Source organism: Pygocentrus nattereri, chromosome 18 (genome assembly GCF_015220715.1).
Source record: "Pygocentrus nattereri isolate fPygNat1 chromosome 18, fPygNat1.pri, whole genome shotgun sequence".
NCBI lineage: Eukaryota > Metazoa > Chordata > Actinopteri > Characiformes > Serrasalmidae > Pygocentrus > Pygocentrus nattereri.
In genome coordinates, this window is record NC_051228.1 from 30,191,210 (window position 1) to 30,209,986 (window position 18,777).

At 38.5% G+C, this 18,777-nt stretch overlaps 2 protein-coding genes across 4 annotated transcripts; both read right to left on the reverse strand.

Annotated features, from left to right (window-relative positions):
• Positions 1–4,219: 4,219 nt before the first annotated feature.
• LOC108424538 (P2Y purinoceptor 3) lies at positions 4,220–6,803 on the reverse strand. 2 transcript variants are annotated; one of them, XM_017692626.2, is made up of 2 exons: positions 6,635–6,803; positions 4,220–5,801 (listed from the first exon to the last, which is right to left on the reverse strand). In XM_017692626.2, exons 1-2 carry the CDS (start codon positions 6,689–6,691, stop codon positions 4,542–4,544), a joined length of 1,317 nt encoding a protein of 438 aa, XP_017548115.1. In that variant the 5' UTR covers positions 6,692–6,803; the 3' UTR covers positions 4,220–4,541. The 2 variants fall into 2 exon arrangements, with proteins under 2 accessions (XP_017548115.1, XP_017548116.1); XM_017692627.2 differs by having other exon boundaries at positions 4,220–5,921; positions 6,635–6,722.
• Positions 6,804–8,585: 1,782 nt separating this feature from the next.
• im:7136398 (schwannomin-interacting protein 1) lies at positions 8,586–14,743 on the reverse strand. Of its 2 annotated transcripts, none has more exons than XM_017692628.2 (7): positions 14,238–14,743; positions 12,681–12,890; positions 11,579–11,709; positions 10,312–10,399; positions 10,059–10,175; positions 9,814–9,931; positions 8,586–9,273 (listed from the first exon to the last, which is right to left on the reverse strand). In XM_017692628.2, the coding sequence occupies exons 2-7, from the start codon at positions 12,888–12,890 to the stop codon at positions 9,173–9,175; spliced, it is 765 nt and encodes a 254-aa protein (XP_017548117.1). In that variant the 5' UTR covers positions 14,238–14,743; the 3' UTR covers positions 8,586–9,172. The 2 variants fall into 2 exon arrangements, with proteins under 2 accessions (XP_017548117.1, XP_017548118.1); XM_017692629.2 differs by having other exon boundaries at positions 9,814–9,928; positions 14,238–14,742.
• Between the last annotated feature and the right edge of the window lie 4,034 nt (positions 14,744–18,777).

Below are 18,777 nucleotides of genomic sequence, written 5' to 3' on the forward strand. Positions count from 1 at the left end.
TTCTGTATTGAGTATTGCCTAACTCCAAGCCTAACTTCCAAAACTACAATAAAACATAAAGTCAAGATTTCCATACATGTTTTTAAAGGGTCACTATGAACACTTTATCATTCCCACAAGAAGAGAAGATTCAATGTTTCTAAAAAGGTTAATGTGTTTTTCAGTCATCTGTCAAAGTTGAATGCTGCTTGTTTGTTGTTATGAACACTTTTAAGGGCATTTAAGTGCAAAATTAATCTGGACTGTCACAACTGAAAGAAATACAGTCTCAGAAAAAAGGTACCAAGTTGTCACTGGGGTGGTGCCCTCAAGGGTCTTCGGTGTTTTTAGTCAGGGCACGTAACCACATTTCATTGAAATGATATTTTTAAGTTGTCCTGACGCCACACACCCCGTCTCGTTTGAGGGCCTTTTAGTTTATTGTTCTTTTTTAAAACAGTAGATTATGAAAAGATACAAATGTGCAAACACTTACTTAGTGTGCACAAATAGACCTTAAAACTATTGTTTTGCCTTTGAAGTGCATTTACATCGTTTATAGCTTGATGAACAAACCTGCACATACTGTACATAATGTGATTAACACAAATGTCATCATTTTACATTTTTCACTGAAAAAAGGCATTCAGGGAGAGGTAAAAACGACCAAGAGTATAACAGACTGTATGATTACAGGCAGAGGATTTCAACATTTGAACATCTAATATAGAAAAACTGGATCAATATTTATGACAGTTAGATAAATTAGCATCTAACTAACATAAATGAAGATGATAAAACAATGCAAAGCGTATTGACTAAACAAAACAACTCTCAAAAATAGCAAAAGAAAAAAGGTTCTTTATTGTTCAGTCAACAAAAATAATAAAAACAGCATATTTTACTTTTTAATACTGACAAATTTAGTCAGCCTGAAAATAAGTACAATTCTCAAAATGCATAAACAGATTTCTACATATCCTCAGCAAATTTATACATTTTAGTTAGTGTGCAACACAAAGGTGGAAGAATTTCAAAGAAAAAAGAAGATAATCTTAACGTTCTCATTTTGAAATACTGAATTCAAATGTCTTCAGCAAGTAAATAAATAATCATTTTCTGATTAAACTGAACAGCTGTGTTTTGCTTTCCCAGGAATGACATTCATGTAATTAAAACTGCAAAGTTTGGATTCATTTAAAGATAATCTCTACAAGCGACATATGAAACTTCACAGCAGCAGGTCTGACAAATTAACAGCAAACAAGTGTCACGCCAGATTTTCAGAGGGATTGTTATGGTCTTATGCAATAAGAATAGTCTTCAACAGTGGAACTCCACAGCGCGGAGCGTCCTCTGTGCGAGTACCTACTGTGCTGTGTAAAGTGCTGTAGGGAAGAAATATGCTGCATTTGAGCTTGAGAGTGTTTGAGAAGTTAGGCTGCCTCATAACAGAAATACACGGTGAGTCAAAAGTCACAGGACACCGTTTTATTTTATTTCATTTTTTAGTTTATTATCTTTTATCTCTGGGGTCATCTCAAACAAATTGTGCATGCTGAGAAAATCTGCAACAAACACCACCTACAGCATCGCATCATGGAGGCTTGTGACAGCATAAAAAATAAAATAAAATAAAACGGTGTCCTGTGACTTTTGACTCACCCTGTATTATACATTTAAGGTTCAGCTACAGCAGTTTAATCTATTAGTACTGATAGAATATTATTAACTTCATCAGGACAGGAAAGCCGGATGGTTCATTATTGTTTAGACTTTATAGGTTCACTGTGCTGTGAATTAGTAACGTTGCTTCCTGTTTCCTTTGTATTTATTGACTGACTGTTCCATGTCGATCTAATCAACAATCTCATTACGTCCCATTAGCTGCAGCAAACATACAGTCATATACAAAGCTTGACCTTTGGTCAAATAACATATTTTGTTGATTTCCTAGGTGAAAATAAATGAACACATCCTCTACCAAGAGAACGCTTAAATATGGCATTTTAGTGCACAATGTCTGTTTGTTTGCTGAGTTTAACAGAGGGGTGTCCAGGGCCTGTGTGGCTACAAGTAGTTCTCTCAGTCTTCAAACAACTCATCATGTGTGATTCACACGTGACATGAGTTCAACGCGTTTTCCAATGTGTCAAATTCAGCAAACAAACAGTAATTAAAGCATTCAAATGTGCAGAAATGTGTTGTCTGTAGAGGATGTGTTTTCACATGTATGGTAGATGTCATATTGGGCAGTGTTCTTTAATTTAATCTATTTAATCTTAATATTTTTTCTCTAACATTGCATTTAAATTATTATTTATTTAAATTTCATAATTAATTAATGAAAAGTATTATATACAAGTAGTTTTGATATTACTGAGCGTAAATCCAGGTTCACTAAATGTGACAGTAAAGTAAATAATTTGGAAATGTGAACAGAAAAGAGGTGTAAGTTTGTGGTCATAAGACTAGAATGGAAATCGGGCTATATTACTGCCATATTACAACTGAAAATTTGTAGGAGTAAAACGCTACCTATTGTTCCTCATGACGAGTTAACAGAATAAATAAATGCATAACATTCAGACACAGACAGTTTATATGGAAGCCACTCATGTTCACACCTACACTTTTAAAAATAAAGGTTCCTGAATAGTTCTTGGCTTGGATGTACAGTTTGTGGAACAAAACCTTTAAAGACAAGACCCTGTGTCACAATTTTGGACCCACAAATAATTTTTCAGATTTTTGGATAAATTGCATTTTTGGATTAATTGCATCTAAACTACAATCATAATTACTGAAGGCTTAGATCCGCCCATGTTGTGTCATATTTCACAAAAAAAAAAACGCTTCCTGCAGTTTCCTGTAGAATCTAACTAGAATATCTACATCTAGATCTGATGCCTGTTTCCTTTTAAACAATGCAGCATTCACACAAATGGTGCAAGTTTTCTGAGATCTTACTGGGTAATCCAGTTCTGAGACTGATTCTTAAATCATTTTTCTTGAAATCAGCTTGTCTCTACATTCAGACTAAAAAACCTCTCACTGCATAGAAGGCCTGCGTTCATGAAATTTGATATATTCTGAAGGATATTACAGAAGGATTTTCTAAAATATTGCTCCTGGCTGGATTTATGCTGGAGTTTGCATTACTACATGGCCTGAAAAACATTTTTATAATAGCATTTTTTCGGGTAATTTCAGTTACTTATTCTGTGAATTTTCTCTTGCTCTTCACAGTAAAATGCAATCAAATAATTCTGACATCGTCCAAAGACTAGATTTTACACATACACAAATGTGAATGTAATTTCTTGCAAAACATCAAGTACAAAAATACTTGTAAGAATATTAGTAACTACAACCCCAATTCCAGTGAAGTTGGGACGTTGTGTAAAACATAAATAAAAACAGAATACGATGATTTGCTAATCCTTTTCAACCTATATTCAACTGAATACACTACAAAGACAAGATATTTAAAGTTCAAACGGATAAACCTTATTGTTTTTTGCAAATATTCACACAGTTTGAATTTGATGCCTGCAACACGTTCCAAAGAAGTTGGGACAGGGGCATGTTTACCACTGTGTTACATCACCTTTCCTTTTAACAACACTCAATAAGCGTTTGGGAACTGAGGACACTAATTGTTGAAGCTTTGTAGGTGGAATTCTTTCCCATTCTTGCTTGATGTACAACTTCAGTAGCTCAACAGTCCGGGGTCTCCATTGTCGTATTTGTGGCTTGGCATTGTCTTGCTGAAATAAGCAGGGACATCCCTGAAAAAGATGTTGCTGGGATGGCAGCATATGTTGCTCCAGCATGGCAGCAATGCCATTTCAGCATTAATGGTGCCTTCACAGATGTGCAAGTTACCCTTGCCATGGGCACTAACACACCCCTACACCATCAGACATGCTGGCTTTTGAAGTTTGCGCTGATAACAATCCGGACAGTCCTTTTCCTCTTTGGCCCGGAGGACACGACGTCCATGATTTCCAAAAACAATTTGAAATGTGGACTCGTCAGACCACAGGACACTTTGGAACTTCTTTGGAATGTGTTGCAGGCATCAAATTCAAAATCAGTGAATATTTGCAAAAAACAATAAAGTTTATTCATTTGAACATTAAATATCTTGCCTTTATAGTGTATTCAATTGAATATCGGTTGAAAAGGATATGCAAATCATTGTATTCTGTTTTTATTTATGTTTTACACAACGTCCCAACTTCACTGGAATTGGGGTTGTAGTTGTATTTATTACAAGATTACAAGAATCATTGTGATATTTCTTGTTCTAAAAAATTCCCAAATTCATGTAGTGTCATGCTGTAATTGGTACAGAACCTTTACACTATGTAGAGGTTCATTGAACTTTAAAGTTCTTCACACTTATATTATTTATGGAAAGGTTTCTATGAAGAACCACCCCTTAACATCTTTAGGCAGCTAAAAGTAATCCGTCTATGGCATTGCAGCAAGGAAACATTTTTGGCACCATTATTTTTAAGAGTGTAGGCATGATCCTTGAGGACTTGGGGTAGTTCTCATGATTGAGGTTTGCATGTTTTCCCCTGTTGCTCTCCACCTTCTCGCTTTTTCAGTCCTCTGAAAATCCTCCATGGCCAAACAAGACATATATGAGCATTGCCTTCTGTACATCCACAGCAAGGGATGGTTTTGTCCCCGGTGAGAAAGTAGAGCAGAGCATTGAGCCACGAATTGCAAGATGCCAGGGGTCGAGTGATCTTGTAGCAGACAGAGATGGCGTGCATGGTGTTGCACTCTGCGTTCCTCTGTTTTAGGATGAGGAACAACGTCCGGGTGATGTGGAATGGCAGGAAACACAGTGCAAATAGGAATGTGATGGTGATGATAGTCTTGATGGACTTGCGGCGCCTGCTGATATGTGGAGAGTACTGAGAGCCAGCAATGGAAATGGACGTCCTATATCTGTCTTCACTTGGGCCTCTTTCAGTATCTCCAAACTCCTGGACATACGGATGGGTGTGCAGGGTCTGAAAGATGGTTCTCACCACCTGTGAGTAACACCACGCAATGATGATGAAGGGTACGAAGAAGCCCAGCAGGTGGAGAATGATTCCATATGGGACATACTCTGAGAATTCATTGTCTGTTGCAACGTCAAAGCAGTTCCTATACATCTCCAGACCTACTCTGCTTAGTCTCTGCCTCGAACCCAAGTCTTCTTCATCCCCGTTTTCCACCACCCTCATGACTTTGCCAGTTTGGGCAAAACGAAAGATTGGGCAGGTCAGTAGGAACACCATGACCCACACCATGGCGCATACGCTCTTCACAGCGCGCTTGCTCTCCAGGGCAATGGTCCTGATGGGGTGGCAGATGCCCATGTAGCGGTGCACAGAGATGCAGGTGAGGAAGAAGATGCTGCAGTAGAGGTTAAAGTAAAAGAGGAAGCGCACCAACCTGCACATGAAGTCCCCAAACACCCAGTTGTCACGCATAACGTAGCTAGCCACCAGAAGTGGTAGAGACAGACTGTACATCAAGTCAGTGGAGGCCAAGTTGACCATATAAATTAAAGAGGCATTCCAACGGTGGGCACCACGGTACGAGCGCAGGAGAACGGTGGAGTTTAGGATGACGCTGAGCAGAAACGTAATGCAGTAGCATAAAGGCAACACAATGTACTTATATGACTCATCGTTGCTGCAATTGAACAGTTCTGTCAGAGTCGAAGCTGAGTGGTTGCTTGAGAAATTAGAGTCCACAGAAGAACCTGCCATAGCTCTGAAAGAAGCTGAGCTCTTCATCATCTGCTGTTTCTGAAATAAAGAAAGAGCTTCATCCTGCACTTCTGTTTCACTGTTAACATTCCTCAGTTTCTTGTCCAATCAGTTTAATTTTAAATCTTCAAGTTTTCCCAAGCATATGAAGTCCTACATCTATGAAAACACAAACCAAGCTTTTAAACAATTAACTCTTAAAATGAAGCAAATACACCATATCAAATTCAAAGAGCAATCATGCTGTAATACGTGCTGTAAGTTAAGTGTCAGCTCTGCTGTCTGTCCTGTAATACCAAAGGAAATTCATGTTGACCAGTCATTGAATTGTGCTGATTCAGCTTCACTTGGTCTATTAACCTTTCAATCAGTAACAAGATTCTACATTCATCCTTCTCTTTTTTCATCATGTGCTTTTAGGAAAAAAATAAAACAATAGTAATATTTTACAGATTTTGTGTGGTACACCAGAATGATCTACATTTGCTGTCTTAATATACTTAGAGCATAATCAACATGTCCAGAACAGTCTTCTTTGTGCGACTATGTCTACACCTCAGTCTAGCCTTTACGCCAGTGTCTAAATGTCAAGTGTTTGCAACATGGAGGTTGCTTTTGCAACGCAACAGTGTGTGTTCCTGCAGGTATGTGTCGGTAAATAATTAATATCTATTCATTCAGACAGAAATGCTGAGCGGAAACCCAATACAGCGTACAGTACAGCGTGAGACTTTAGAAATCCCACAATAATAGAAAACGCAAAACATTAAATGATTGATCTAAATAGCACTTAAGATGATTCCCTAATAGAAGGTCATCTATTCAGCACTTATAAAGCAGAACTAAATACATTGATAAGTTGAATTCTTTACCTGTTTTTTGAGAGAGTGAGGTATATCACCATTCGGGACAGATCCAGTGTGTACCATCTGTACCCCTGTTCATTTCGCCAAATAAAACCAATCCGGCTTTTGTAGAGAGTTACCTTCTCACTGATTGTGTTCTCTCAGCTTGTTGTCCTGCTACTGATCTCTCTTGTTCTCCAACCAGCCCTTACTGTGCTTGGCTGAGTGGCTGAGCTGTGTAAGGCTGAAAGCTCACGTCCAGTAGGTACTGACATGCGCTCCAGCAGGTAGAAAGTGGATCTTTGTCAGATTGTATGTTACAGCATACACTTTTCATCTTGTCAAGCACATACAAATTAAGCATTTGATTACATCTTTTAGTTTATGCTATTTTGCAACGTTTTAGGTGCACTTTGACCCTTTCATTCATTCATGGCATTTGGCTGACACTCTTATCCAGAGCGACTTACAATTTGAGCATTTTTACACAGGTAGGCGAAGGTGGCGTTGGGAGTCTTGCCCAAGGACTCTTATTGGTATAGTGAAGGGGGCTTACCCAGGCAGGGGATTGAACCCCATCCTACAGTGTAGAAGGCAGAGGTGTTATACACTACACTAACCAACCACCATTTCATCAGTTTATTATGTGCTTAATACATTCGTTCCACTGTCACACTGACTAAAGTGACACTGGTGTGCTAAGACGGGTCAGTGGTGGTGCTATGGTGGTCCCATTCCATTGATGGACAGGGTTGAAGGTGACTAGCGCATTTTGCGGATGGGCTATAGTCAGTAACTGTAAACCTAAAGTGTACCTATACGGTAGGTGTTTCTGATAAAATGACCAACAAGCATAAATCTAATACACTGGCCACTCTGTGCAGAAAATATAAAGCTAATACAACTCTTAACACATAAGGCTATTTACAGTTCTATGCAAAAGTGAGAGACCAGCTTTCATTTCATTAATTTTCAGTCAAAACAGCCATTAAGTTGAATTTTATGTCAGGAAAAAAAACATAAATTATATGTTTCCGATTCTATTCTTTTCCTTGCCAGTGTTTTTATTTTTTCATGGCCCCCATGAAAGTCTTTGAAGCTTTGGTTACTTTTTCTGCTCATTATTCAAGTAATCAGAAACACATATGGTGATATTGAGGTCTGGACTCTGAGGTGGCCAGTACATTGTTTTGACATCACCATTAGTTTTTTCGTTTGATTTGTGTATTTCCTTTTCTCAGGCCAAGCCAAGAACTATTCAGGTAAGTAAGAGTGTTGGACTGTCTTCTCACAGTAGAAGCATGGACAGAAATACCTGTGGATTTTTTTAGATCTGAAGTAAGAGTTGAACATGATTTTCTCCTCACTGTTTATTTGATGGGACAGTTTTGGTGGTCTACCAGGTCTTGCATGGTCATTACAAGTCCCATTTTCTCTATATGTTTTGATAAATGTTTGTATTCCAGATTTAGAAATTCCTGTTTTTTTCACTTACAATTTTTTACTTTTACTTTTATCTAACCTCCTAAGAAATATCCCCTGAAACTTGTTCTTAATGGCTGCAATGATGGAAATTAGGCTCTGATTGATGCACAGTGCTGTAAACACACAAAATCATTCCACATATTTCATGTTTGAAATGTAATATCTGAAACTATCTAAGTCAGTGGATTCTCAGGACTAGAGCTAATAACCACAGCCTTCAATCTTCTTAAACACTGAAGAGTATATTGTTGCTGTGATTAAAAAAGCCCTTGCATTTCCAAAATGGTGAATGAAACAAAGAAACCTTTAACGTTTGTTAATGTAAAGAGATTTTAGGTCATTTTGGACCATTTCTGTTGACCAAAGCATTAATAAATGTCCAGAGAGTGTAAAGAGTAGCTGTTGTTTTGGATGGAGTTAACATAGTTCAATATAACAGCAATGATATAAAATACCGACTTTGCAATTAACCAGAAGAACTACTTACAACTCATGTATTAAATAAATGTTACAAATTTATTCAATTAATATAAATTCTGTCAATTTTTGGAAAAAAAAGTAACAACAGAAAGTGTCAGTTATGAAATTCCCACATGCAGTGTGGCTTTTGGCCGCACCTTCACGGCTGATATTATAGATTATTTCATGCAGGTCATATCCACAGGAAGCATCTTTAATTGAAAACGAATCACTGATTAATATACCTCACAGTTATTAATCGCACACAGAATCCATAGCAGCTTTCATAGTTCTTATAGGTGCTACAACTGACCCTACATGACCAGGCGTCATTTTTTAGATAATGAGAAGCATGCTTGTTTTATACTTAAAGAGCTACTCATTCACATTTATAACGCCACATTTCTCACAATAAAACTTGTGACTGAAAATAATGCAACTCACATACTGACCAACATTTCTGTGAGCAACTCAAGACAAACAGGATGCTGTGGCTTTAGTTAGCGGAAAGATGGATAAGAGTATCTTATCTAACAGTACGCTGCTGAAGTCGAGAAATCCCATGTTCCACTGTAGTCCATGTAGTCCATATAATTATGGCTACTCCTGCCTTAAAATGAGTCATAGAGATGTCATATCCTGTACATCCAGGAGCATGGCATCTTGTTTTGTTCGAAGATGGTCCCGCACCACAAGATGCTTCACCAGTTCTGAGCTTAGATCTGAAATTAATAATAACACACAAACACATATTAATGCTGTTATAACTATATAATATAACAATGATGGTAATGAGCTGTAATTTGTCAGTTATGTAGTATATGTTTTACAGAATGTAGTAGATAGCCAAGGTTACAACAAAATTAATTATAACAGTAGATATTATTATAATTATGAGGATGATGATTAATAATAATAATAATAATAATAACCTAGATGTATACAGTACTGTGCAAATGTCAGAGACCACCTTTATAAATAAATAATATACTTAATTTCCACTGAAAATAAGTACAATTTATTAATTTCTCTCTGTCTTAAAACTTTCATTGTTGGAACGAAATCTCGTGTCTCCAAAATGATAACTTTACATTATTTTGGGACGTTTCTTTTGGTCCATTCTTCATAAAACTTACACACAATGTAAAGGACAACAGGTACATTCAAAGTATGCCAAACACTGAAAAATGACAAAAATTGAGATATAAGGTTTTGTTCCAACAACAGTATGTAAATATATAAAGGAAGGAGGACATGCTAACCTTGTATGTCTTCATTGAGGGAAGCACTGAGGGCATTTAGCTGAAGCACAGAGCAGGTCTGCAGGTCACTGTGGCTAAGCATTTTTCTGCGAATGTTTAAGTCATTGGGGGTCTTCTGCTGAATCACCAAAACACACCTCAAGAATTAAGTACAAGCACAAAAGTATTGCAAAAAAAAAAAAGCACAGTTGCCTTAGTATTTAGTTAATCTTAGAAGGTGATATACAGCTCAGGCCTCCTCTCACCTGCTGCTCCTGCTTCTGTTCAGCCCAAAGCTTATCTCTGAGCTCTCTTAGAGCTGCTCTCACTTCCTGTTTCAGACCAGCACAACAACGCCCACGTCCTGCTGTGTCATGCGGGCTCTGGTGAACAAGCAGATTAAAAGAGACCTCTTAATACGTACATCCTGCTGTGGTAAGACAAACAGCAGTCCATAGAAAGGAATTAGTCTAAATGCAAATTAAGTATAGTTGTATGGTGCCGATACTCTATGCTCACCTTTTTGCTGGATGTCCCTTCATCATCCTCTTCCTCGCTCTCACTGTTGTTGGTAAAACACAGCTGCAGGTTTTTAGGGCTGTTAAACCTACAGGAAAAGATAAGAAACTGTGGTGAAGAAAAGAGTCAAGGTCATGTTTCCCAAACATGCTTCAGTACAATATTTCCATAAAGCTGTGTAGACTAACCGAAAAAGTTGTTATTTTAATAAAATAATGACTCAAATATTTATGAAATAAAAAATTAAACAATTATGAAATAAAAGCACCAGAGGCATTTTGTCCATCAGGGGCACTAGTTAAAAAAAACATGACCATCCGCCTAATATTCTACTGGTCCTCTGTGTGTCACCAAAACAGCTCCGACCCACTGAGGTATGGACTCTACAAGACCTCTGAAGGTACTCTGTGGCATCTGGCATCAACACATTATCAGAAGTCCTGTAGGTGCCAAGGAGGAGCTGCTGCAGATTGTACTTGTTGTTCCAGCACATTCCACAGATACTTTATCCTGTTGAAATCTGATGAATTTATAGGCTTTGAACTCTTCAGCGTTCCTCAAACCATTCCTGAACAATGTCTGCAGGTGCTGAAAGAAGTCACGGCCATCAAGGAATACCAGGAAGGAATACCACTTCCAGGTATTGTACCTGGAGTGTACCTGGTTCGTAACAATGTTTAGGTGAGTGATACATATCAACCACCATTAAAAATTTCTATGACTTGTGCCACAGTAGCCTTTCTGCCCATTCAGACCAGATGGGATAGGTTTTGCTGCCCTATCACCAGTCCGTACTGCTGTATGTATTTTAATTATTCTAATTGTTGTGACTTTATATATAATTAAGGGTCAATATATACCAGCATGTCATTTTAGTAGACATCCACTATGTTAGTTTATTATATTTAGTGATATATGTTGAATGGTGCACTGTTTGAGTTTATAAACAGGATGACTGTGATGGAGTACAGTTGGTTTTGTGCTGTTTATCTCTATGCTGATGTGGTTGATACGTCATATACTCTGTCGTCTAATCTGATTTTTCCGCTACTGGGTGGCACAATTAAAAGTAGCTAGCAAAAACTGAATAGGATTTAAAAAGAATCAGGTGAAAAACTTCTATTTCTCTGTAGTAGAGAAGGCTCCCATAGAACTGCAGTGGATTTATTTTAGTACATTAAAAAGGTGTGAAATTTGTTAGAAGCTATTCTTCTCTTTCTGTGATGCCTTTAATCTAAAATGAAATGATAAAGCAGTCATGACATACCGAGATGTAATAAATGGAAAACGGCATCCCCCAAAGTCATCCTTATCTTCCCATTGCTTCCTGAGAAGCGACTCGTGTTTTCCTTGAGACAGCTGTCCCAGCACTGATTCTTGTTCTGTTGAACCCCTCGACTAGAATAAGACAAAGTACAAAAGAGGGATCTCATTTTACAGTGGCTTTTAGAGCATCAATTAATAATACATTAATACAGTGTGTTAATTAATAATACATATTTTGAACAAAATGTAAATGCAGAAAAATGCTGAGTGTATCAATGTCATTGCAGTCTCTCCTAACGAGACTACATCCGGGTGGTGGCAGGTCAGACACTAAATGTGCTGGTGGGGGTTGAGGGGGAGTGTCTGATTTATGGCATTGAACATCCAGGTGTGGGTAAAGGTAATTTTCCAGTGACTTTTCAAGAATTAAGAATAATTACATTTGTAAAATATGAACAAAGTCATTAAGAGTGGTTTGATGTGAAATGAGCCTTTCTAGAGACACTTCAAATAATTCGCAGAGGTGGTGATAGGAACCAGATATCTAAAGTAACTACATGAAATGGTAACAAATACACAACCTGATGCCTGAGAAACTGTTTATGGTAATTCTCAGGTAAGGGTTTGGCCTAAAATGTATGTTTCAAAATACATTTATCTCTGAGAAGTTCATTCAGGGAGTTATAAGTCAAACTGGTACTCAACTTTTTTGGACATGTGTTTTCATATTATCAATATTACACATAAACTCGAAAGGCTTGAGTTAATTAAATGGCTTTATGTGTGTTCCTAACACCACTATTAAAAAAAAAAGTAAAGGTAAGCTTTTCCACAGTAAACCATGTCACATCAAACTATTCTAAATGACAAAATTTACATCTCAACGTTTGTATTATGGAGAAATTGATGGGACAATATGTACTCTCCTTAACTAAACACACAAGTTAAAAAATTACACAATACATGTTTCTAACACATCTGCTTTGAGAGTCAAAGTCACATGAAAAAAATGGGCCTAATATAAAATATACTGTCATAAATATGTGACTATGAAGATACTTTTGGAGCATTTACAGAATCAAGCTACACCATTACTGTCAAACCTCTGATCTTCTCCTCTCTTCCTCCTGTTTCTCAAGCTCTGCTATCCGCAAACTCAGGTCTTCCCAGTGCATGATGGGCAAGTCCTGGTCTGGAGTGTGGGGCTCCTGGCAGTGTTGAAGCTGGGTCTCTGCCACCACACTGGGTCCAGGAAGAGCAGGGTCATCAGAACTATGTTCTTCCTGCCCGTTGCTGTCCGCCTCCTCATCCATCTGTTGGTAAGTGATGTAAACTCAGCACATAGCACACACTGGAGATGGCAGGCAATCATGCTTCAATAAAATACTTTATACTTCAGAAGATGATGTGCGTTGTATTTTTATTACTAGGAAGCTTTTTCTGAGCAGTGTTGTACAGCTCGCTATCTCAACATCAAGCTTGTCTTGCAGTCCTCGTTATGTGACAGGAATCACATAAGAAGAGTGGGGGGTAGCAGCCTAAAGCTGTGCCCTGCACAAAAGGAAATATTGGAATGTGGAAGCTTCTTTGATGTTGAATCTAAACATGGTTTAAGTTTCAGGTTTTTTTTTAGTGTACTATGCACTCTACCATCCATACAATACATATTTTCACAGCAAACTAAGTTGCGAAAACATCTCATTTTGAATTTAGTCTTTTTGTGATGTCACAAAAACCAGTGTATTTATAATTTTCTGCCTATTTTGCCCAACACAGTAGCCCCACCCATTCACTTTGAAGTTATAAGCAATGTTTAAGCCTTGACTGCTTTCTGACAGAGGTGCGGTACAGTGCAGCCAATCAAAATAGAAGTATTTGCATATATCAGTCTTAAAGATACAGTAACACAAACATCCTGTTAAATTCTAAGGTATAAGGATATAAGGAAGGTTGGAAAATGTCTGTTTTCTGGGTATAAAAACCCACAAAATGTCATAAGTAGCATGTGAGCCTTTTAAATGTTGGCAATATTTAATGATAAGAAAAATTAAAGAATATTACAAGACTATTCAGCATACTTCTAGTCTCTTAATTACTTTAAGCAATTTTACCAAAATGACCTGCCTGCACTGACAGATCATATGTAAAAGTATCCCCATATCCCAAATTTCCCCAATGTGGGAGTGATAAGGGTCACTTAATCTCAATGATTTAGGCTACTATTATCTCCCATATGATCACGTACAATAAGTGAGACATCCAGAAATAGCCTGAATAATCTTACAACAGTCTAAAAATCCTAAATATTAGACACAATGACCATATTTAAGGTGCTTTCACCTGACAAGATGTGACTTTCTGCAGTGTGAGGGCTGAGGGGTGTTAACGCTTGCGCTTTTTGCTGTGAACTTCCAACACACTCCCACCCTTCCACACACACACCCAGGGTTCCTCCCTTTAGCTACAGGAATTTAAGCTACTTTTGGATCTATGTCGAGATACATGTATGAGAACAACAACACCACACATCCTGCCTACACGTTAAACGCTGTAACACTAACATACTCACTGTGCTAACAGACAAAGTTTTGAGGGCTATACCACAAACAGCACAGTGTGTTTTTCTACAGGGGCGGGTGACAACAAGTCAAGTTTCTTACCTCGCCTTATCTGAAGACTGAACTTGACATCTCAGCAGTCGCTCCAATCCGAAAGACACAGGACCCTCAAGCTTCTTAATACACTCTGATTCATTAATGTCTTATTAGTCGGGTAAATCATTCCTCTTCTGAGAGGAAACCCCCCCTCTGTCTTCCATTTGCCCCCACCCGCGCCAGATCCTTCTCTTCAGCCCTGTTTGTTTGAACAGAAGCTCCAGGCTGGTCGGCGGAGAGTCTGAGGAGGATTTCGCTCTGCTCCTCTAGATTAAACCGACAACATTCATGATACGGGCTAACATTCACAGTCCAAAGCCTGCGGGACAGCTTTCGCTACTTTTAGAACAGCGAGTGGAGAGGGCGGACGAGTTGGGAAGGGTTAAGAAAGTAGGTGTCCAATTTCACAATGTTCGGAGATGACGACTCAAACCAGATGGGAAAACTCACAAGTGTGTGGCGTAGCTCGCTCTGCTGATAAAAGCCATGATGCAACATTTCAACCACGCTTGAATTTCTGTGGGAAAAAATCCCGTCTATCTAAACAGAAGCTTAATTTCTGTCGACACTTTGAGTTGTTTGGTCTAAATGTGTGGTGCTCTCAGAAGGTCCTTCCAGGCCTGTTTCTTAACCCCAAACGACTTCCATCCTACTTGGGGGGGGCCAACACATCCCCAGTCCCACCACAGTCATATTCTTTTGTATGCAAGAATAAATACTTAGTTACAGGGGTTACCGATTTTGTTGTTGTTGTTATTATTATTTTGCATAATTCCCTTGTTGCAATGTAAACAGGCTCATTAGATGTGGTGTGATTTAAATGTAGAGAAAATTACACTCATGTATAGTGGTCAGTGGTGGTGAAGGGTCACCATGTCTGCAATGCAAATATAGATATTTTATTCACTATCATTATAAATTATAAACTACCATTGAACCTACACATCTTCTGAGGTTTGATGATGGTAAAATAGCAGTAATTCATTGTTTTCTTTGGTGGCTATTTTGACTCACAACGCCCTGCATGTAACCTTCCACCATGAATGGGTTCAAATAAATGGATTAACAAATTAGGTCAAAACTTTATCAGAAAACTATTGTGACACGACGTCTCAGGCATCAGGCAGCATATTCACAACTATTTTGTACGATCATTTTCTGTGATGGAGCTTTTAGAGGCCTAGAACTTTTCAGATGTCTGGTTCCCATCACCACCACTGTAAACAATTCTGGCTCTCCAGGTTTCTCTGCAACAGAGCATTTCAAATCAAAACACTCTGAAAGACTTTATGTCCTAACCATTTAATTATGTTAAAATTTAGCAAAATTGATGGAGTTCCCATTTAACCTTGGTAAAGAATAAAACCTAAGAAAAATTAAATGGTAAAGTCTTGGGAACCGTAGCAAATAGTTTAAAACAATATCTGGGCAACATGCATGCTTCTGTTTGAAGAAAACACTAGAGTTCAAATAAACATTAATGCATGAAAAGGCAACAGGAATTTCCCGCTTTCAAAAAGCCGTTGATATGCACTGATTAGAAGACCAGAATCTGGTTTGGTTCCTGATTTCTCCTCAATGCCCTCAGCCATTGCATAGATCTGTTCAAATCCATCAGCAGCACTTCTGATTTAATGAAGATTAGCTAAACCAGGTGCTGGATGGTAATAGTAAAATAAGAAAACAATAACTTCCTCGAGGAAAGGTTTGAAAATGGTTACATGAATATACTGGCATTACATACAGTTGTATGCAAAAGTGTGAATATCCTTGATCAAATGTTTTGTTGATGTCCTAAGTGAAAATTCAATAACACATCCTCTACAACAACAGTGCCTAATCTTGGTCCAGAAGATCTACCACCCTGTAGAGCGTAGCTCCAACCCTAAACTAACACACCTGATCCGATCTAAAGTTTTTTAGGGGCATCTGAATATTCCAGGGCAGTTTAACTCTATAACTCCATGAGCACCCCTGTTCTACAGGGCACAAACTTAAATACTTAAATACAGTATTCTTTTGCAACTTTTAGAGTGAAATGTTTTTTTTTTATTTCATTAGTTTAACATACTGAAAAAACACTATATATAAAATGTGCCCTAACTTTTGCACAGACCACATTTTATGCCCATCCCCCCAATATCATAAATTCAGTAATTGTGCTCTAAAATGTGCAGAAGTGTGCTCCCTGTGGAGGATTTGTACTTATTCTCAGTCAGAAAATCAACAAAATGTAATTTTACCAGGGGTGCTCAAACTTTTCTGTAAAACTGTAAAATCACAATTTATTGTATTAATGTTATTTGCATTTATTGAAATGTGTTTTTTGGAGCAATTTAATGCTAATTGAACAGATAAATAGCTTTTCGAACATCATTTGTAAAAACTTTACATATTGGCGGACCCATGGTGGCTCAGGTGCCCTGCGGTGGACTGGCAACCTGTCCAGGGTGTATCCTGCCTTCCACCCAATGACTGCTGGGATAGGCTCCAGCACCCCCCCGCGACCCTGGCGGAGAAGCGGCTTAGAAAATGGATGGATGGATGGATGGATGGATGGTGGCTCAGGGGCCCTAAGCAACTGTTTCTAGCTAGAAATATCCCTAAGTGTTTCTAGGGCTTACGATGCTCAGCCAGAGGTCAAACAAAGTAGCTGAATTTAATTAATGCACATAAAATTTGATTGTTTTTATTCTGTATTGGTATGTCAACAAATCCCAAATCATGACGTGTGAGTATATATAAAACAACCCTTATGAAAAAAAAATATATAGTAATACTACAGGAATTTCTACAGGATTCCTAGAAACTTAGTAATTTGGATGACTAATGTGGTTTATGCCAAGATACAACACAACTATTATAGATTTAAAGTATACTAGAGTTTGCGGACACCTGACCATCACACCTATATGACCTTCTTGGATTTTCTATTCCACATGTTCAACATGAGGCTGAAACTCGGTAAGGTACCACAACTGTGGAAATCATACTGGGTGGTACCAGTGCCAAAGTGCCGAAGGACCTCCGTAGCTACAGGCCAGTGGCACTGACGTCACATTTGATGAAGATGCTAGAGAGGCTGGTCCTTGTATATATCTGCCCTCTGGTTAGCTCATCTATGGACCCACTCCAGTGTGCCTATCAACCTGGCATTGGAGTGGATGACACAGTCATCTACCTCCTACACAGAGCTCTTTCTCACCTGGAGAAGCCTGGGAGCACTGATAATCATATTCTTTGATTTCTCAAGTACTTTTAGCACCATACAGCCCAGGCTCCTGAGGGACAAACTGGAGAACACAGGGGTGGATCACCACCTATCAAACTGGATTCTGGACTATCTCACCAATTGACCACAGTATGTGAGGGCAGTGTGTCTGACACAGTGTTCAGCAGTACAGGGTCCCCGCAGGGTACAGTCCTGGAACTGTAGACTTTGTGTTGAGAGGGTGGACTCTTATAAATACCCAGGTTTTCGTCTTAACAATAGACTGGACTGGTCAGAAAACTCAAGTGCACTTTAAAGAAAAGGCCAGAGCAGAATCTACCTGCTCAGAAGACTGAGGTCGTTTGGAGTGCAGGGGGCACTGCTGAGGACCTTCTTTGGCACCGTTGTGGCATCATGTAACGCAGGGGAGTGAGGAGGCGGATGCATACGCTGAAATAAGCGACTTTTATTGTGGGCAAATCCAAAATCAGGGTCATAATGGTCCATGGTCAGAGAGCCAATGCGAATAGATCGGGGTGCATACATAACCAAATACAAAGCAGACTAAACACAGAAACAAATTACAACAGGGGCTAGAATAACAGCAAACGATACATCCAAACAGCACAAACAAACATCAAACAAAGACCAATGAAAACTAGGGGCAAACACAGGGCTTAAATAATCACAGGGATGACGAGGGACAGGTGGGAAACAGGTAAAACAAATCAGGGGCGGAGTAAAGAAAACAAGGGGCTGAACTAAGAACACAACAAATGCATGCGGACGGTAAGAAAGTAAACAAGAAGTACATGGGAGTGGGAAGACCCAATTGTGACACATCAGCCATCTTCTTTGGAGTGGTCTGCTGGGGCAGCAGCATCTCAACTACAGACAGGAAGAGACTTGACAGGCTCATTAAGAAGGCCAGCTCCTGTCCTGGGTAGCTCTGTTTAACCAACACTGCCCCCACTAGACCTCACACACCTACAAAACATACTGTGATTTTATCACCTTTTCCTGTGTGGAATATAATCAAAACTCCATGTGTATATATATTTTTAACATTTCTCTATAGTGTAAATATTTTTGAACTTTATATTTAAATTGTTAAGTCCTCACCATTCCATGTGTAATACACTGCTCAAAAAAATAAAGGGAACACTCAAATAACACATCCTAGATCTGAATGAATGAAATATTCTCATTGAATACTTTGTTCTGTACAAAGTTGAATGTGCTGACAACAAAATCACACAAATCATCAATGGAAATCAAATTTATTAACCATTGGAGGCCTGGATTTGGAGTCACACACAATTAAAGTGGAAAAAC

Excerpts from the sequence above, each read along its gene's own strand:
- LOC108424538 (XM_017692626.2), bottom strand. The coding sequence starts at position 6,691 with ATGGTACACACTGGATCTGTCCCGAATGGTGATATACCTCACTCTCTC. Across the intron at positions 5,802-6,634 it reads CTCACTCTCTCAAAAAACAG|AAACAGCAGATGATGAAGAG; the intron begins GTAAAGAATTCA and ends TCTTTATTTCAG.
- im:7136398 (XM_017692628.2), bottom strand. The coding sequence starts at position 12,890 with ATGGATGAGGAGGCGGACAGCAACGGGCAGGAAGAACATAGTTCTGAT. Across the intron at positions 10,400-11,578 it reads TTTCCATTTATTACATCTCG|GTTTAACAGCCCTAAAAACC; the intron begins GTATGTCATGAC and ends CTTTTCCTGTAG. Across the intron at positions 9,274-9,813 it reads CCTCAATGAAGACATACAAG|ATCTAAGCTCAGAACTGGTG; the intron begins GTTAGCATGTCC and ends TATTAATTTCAG.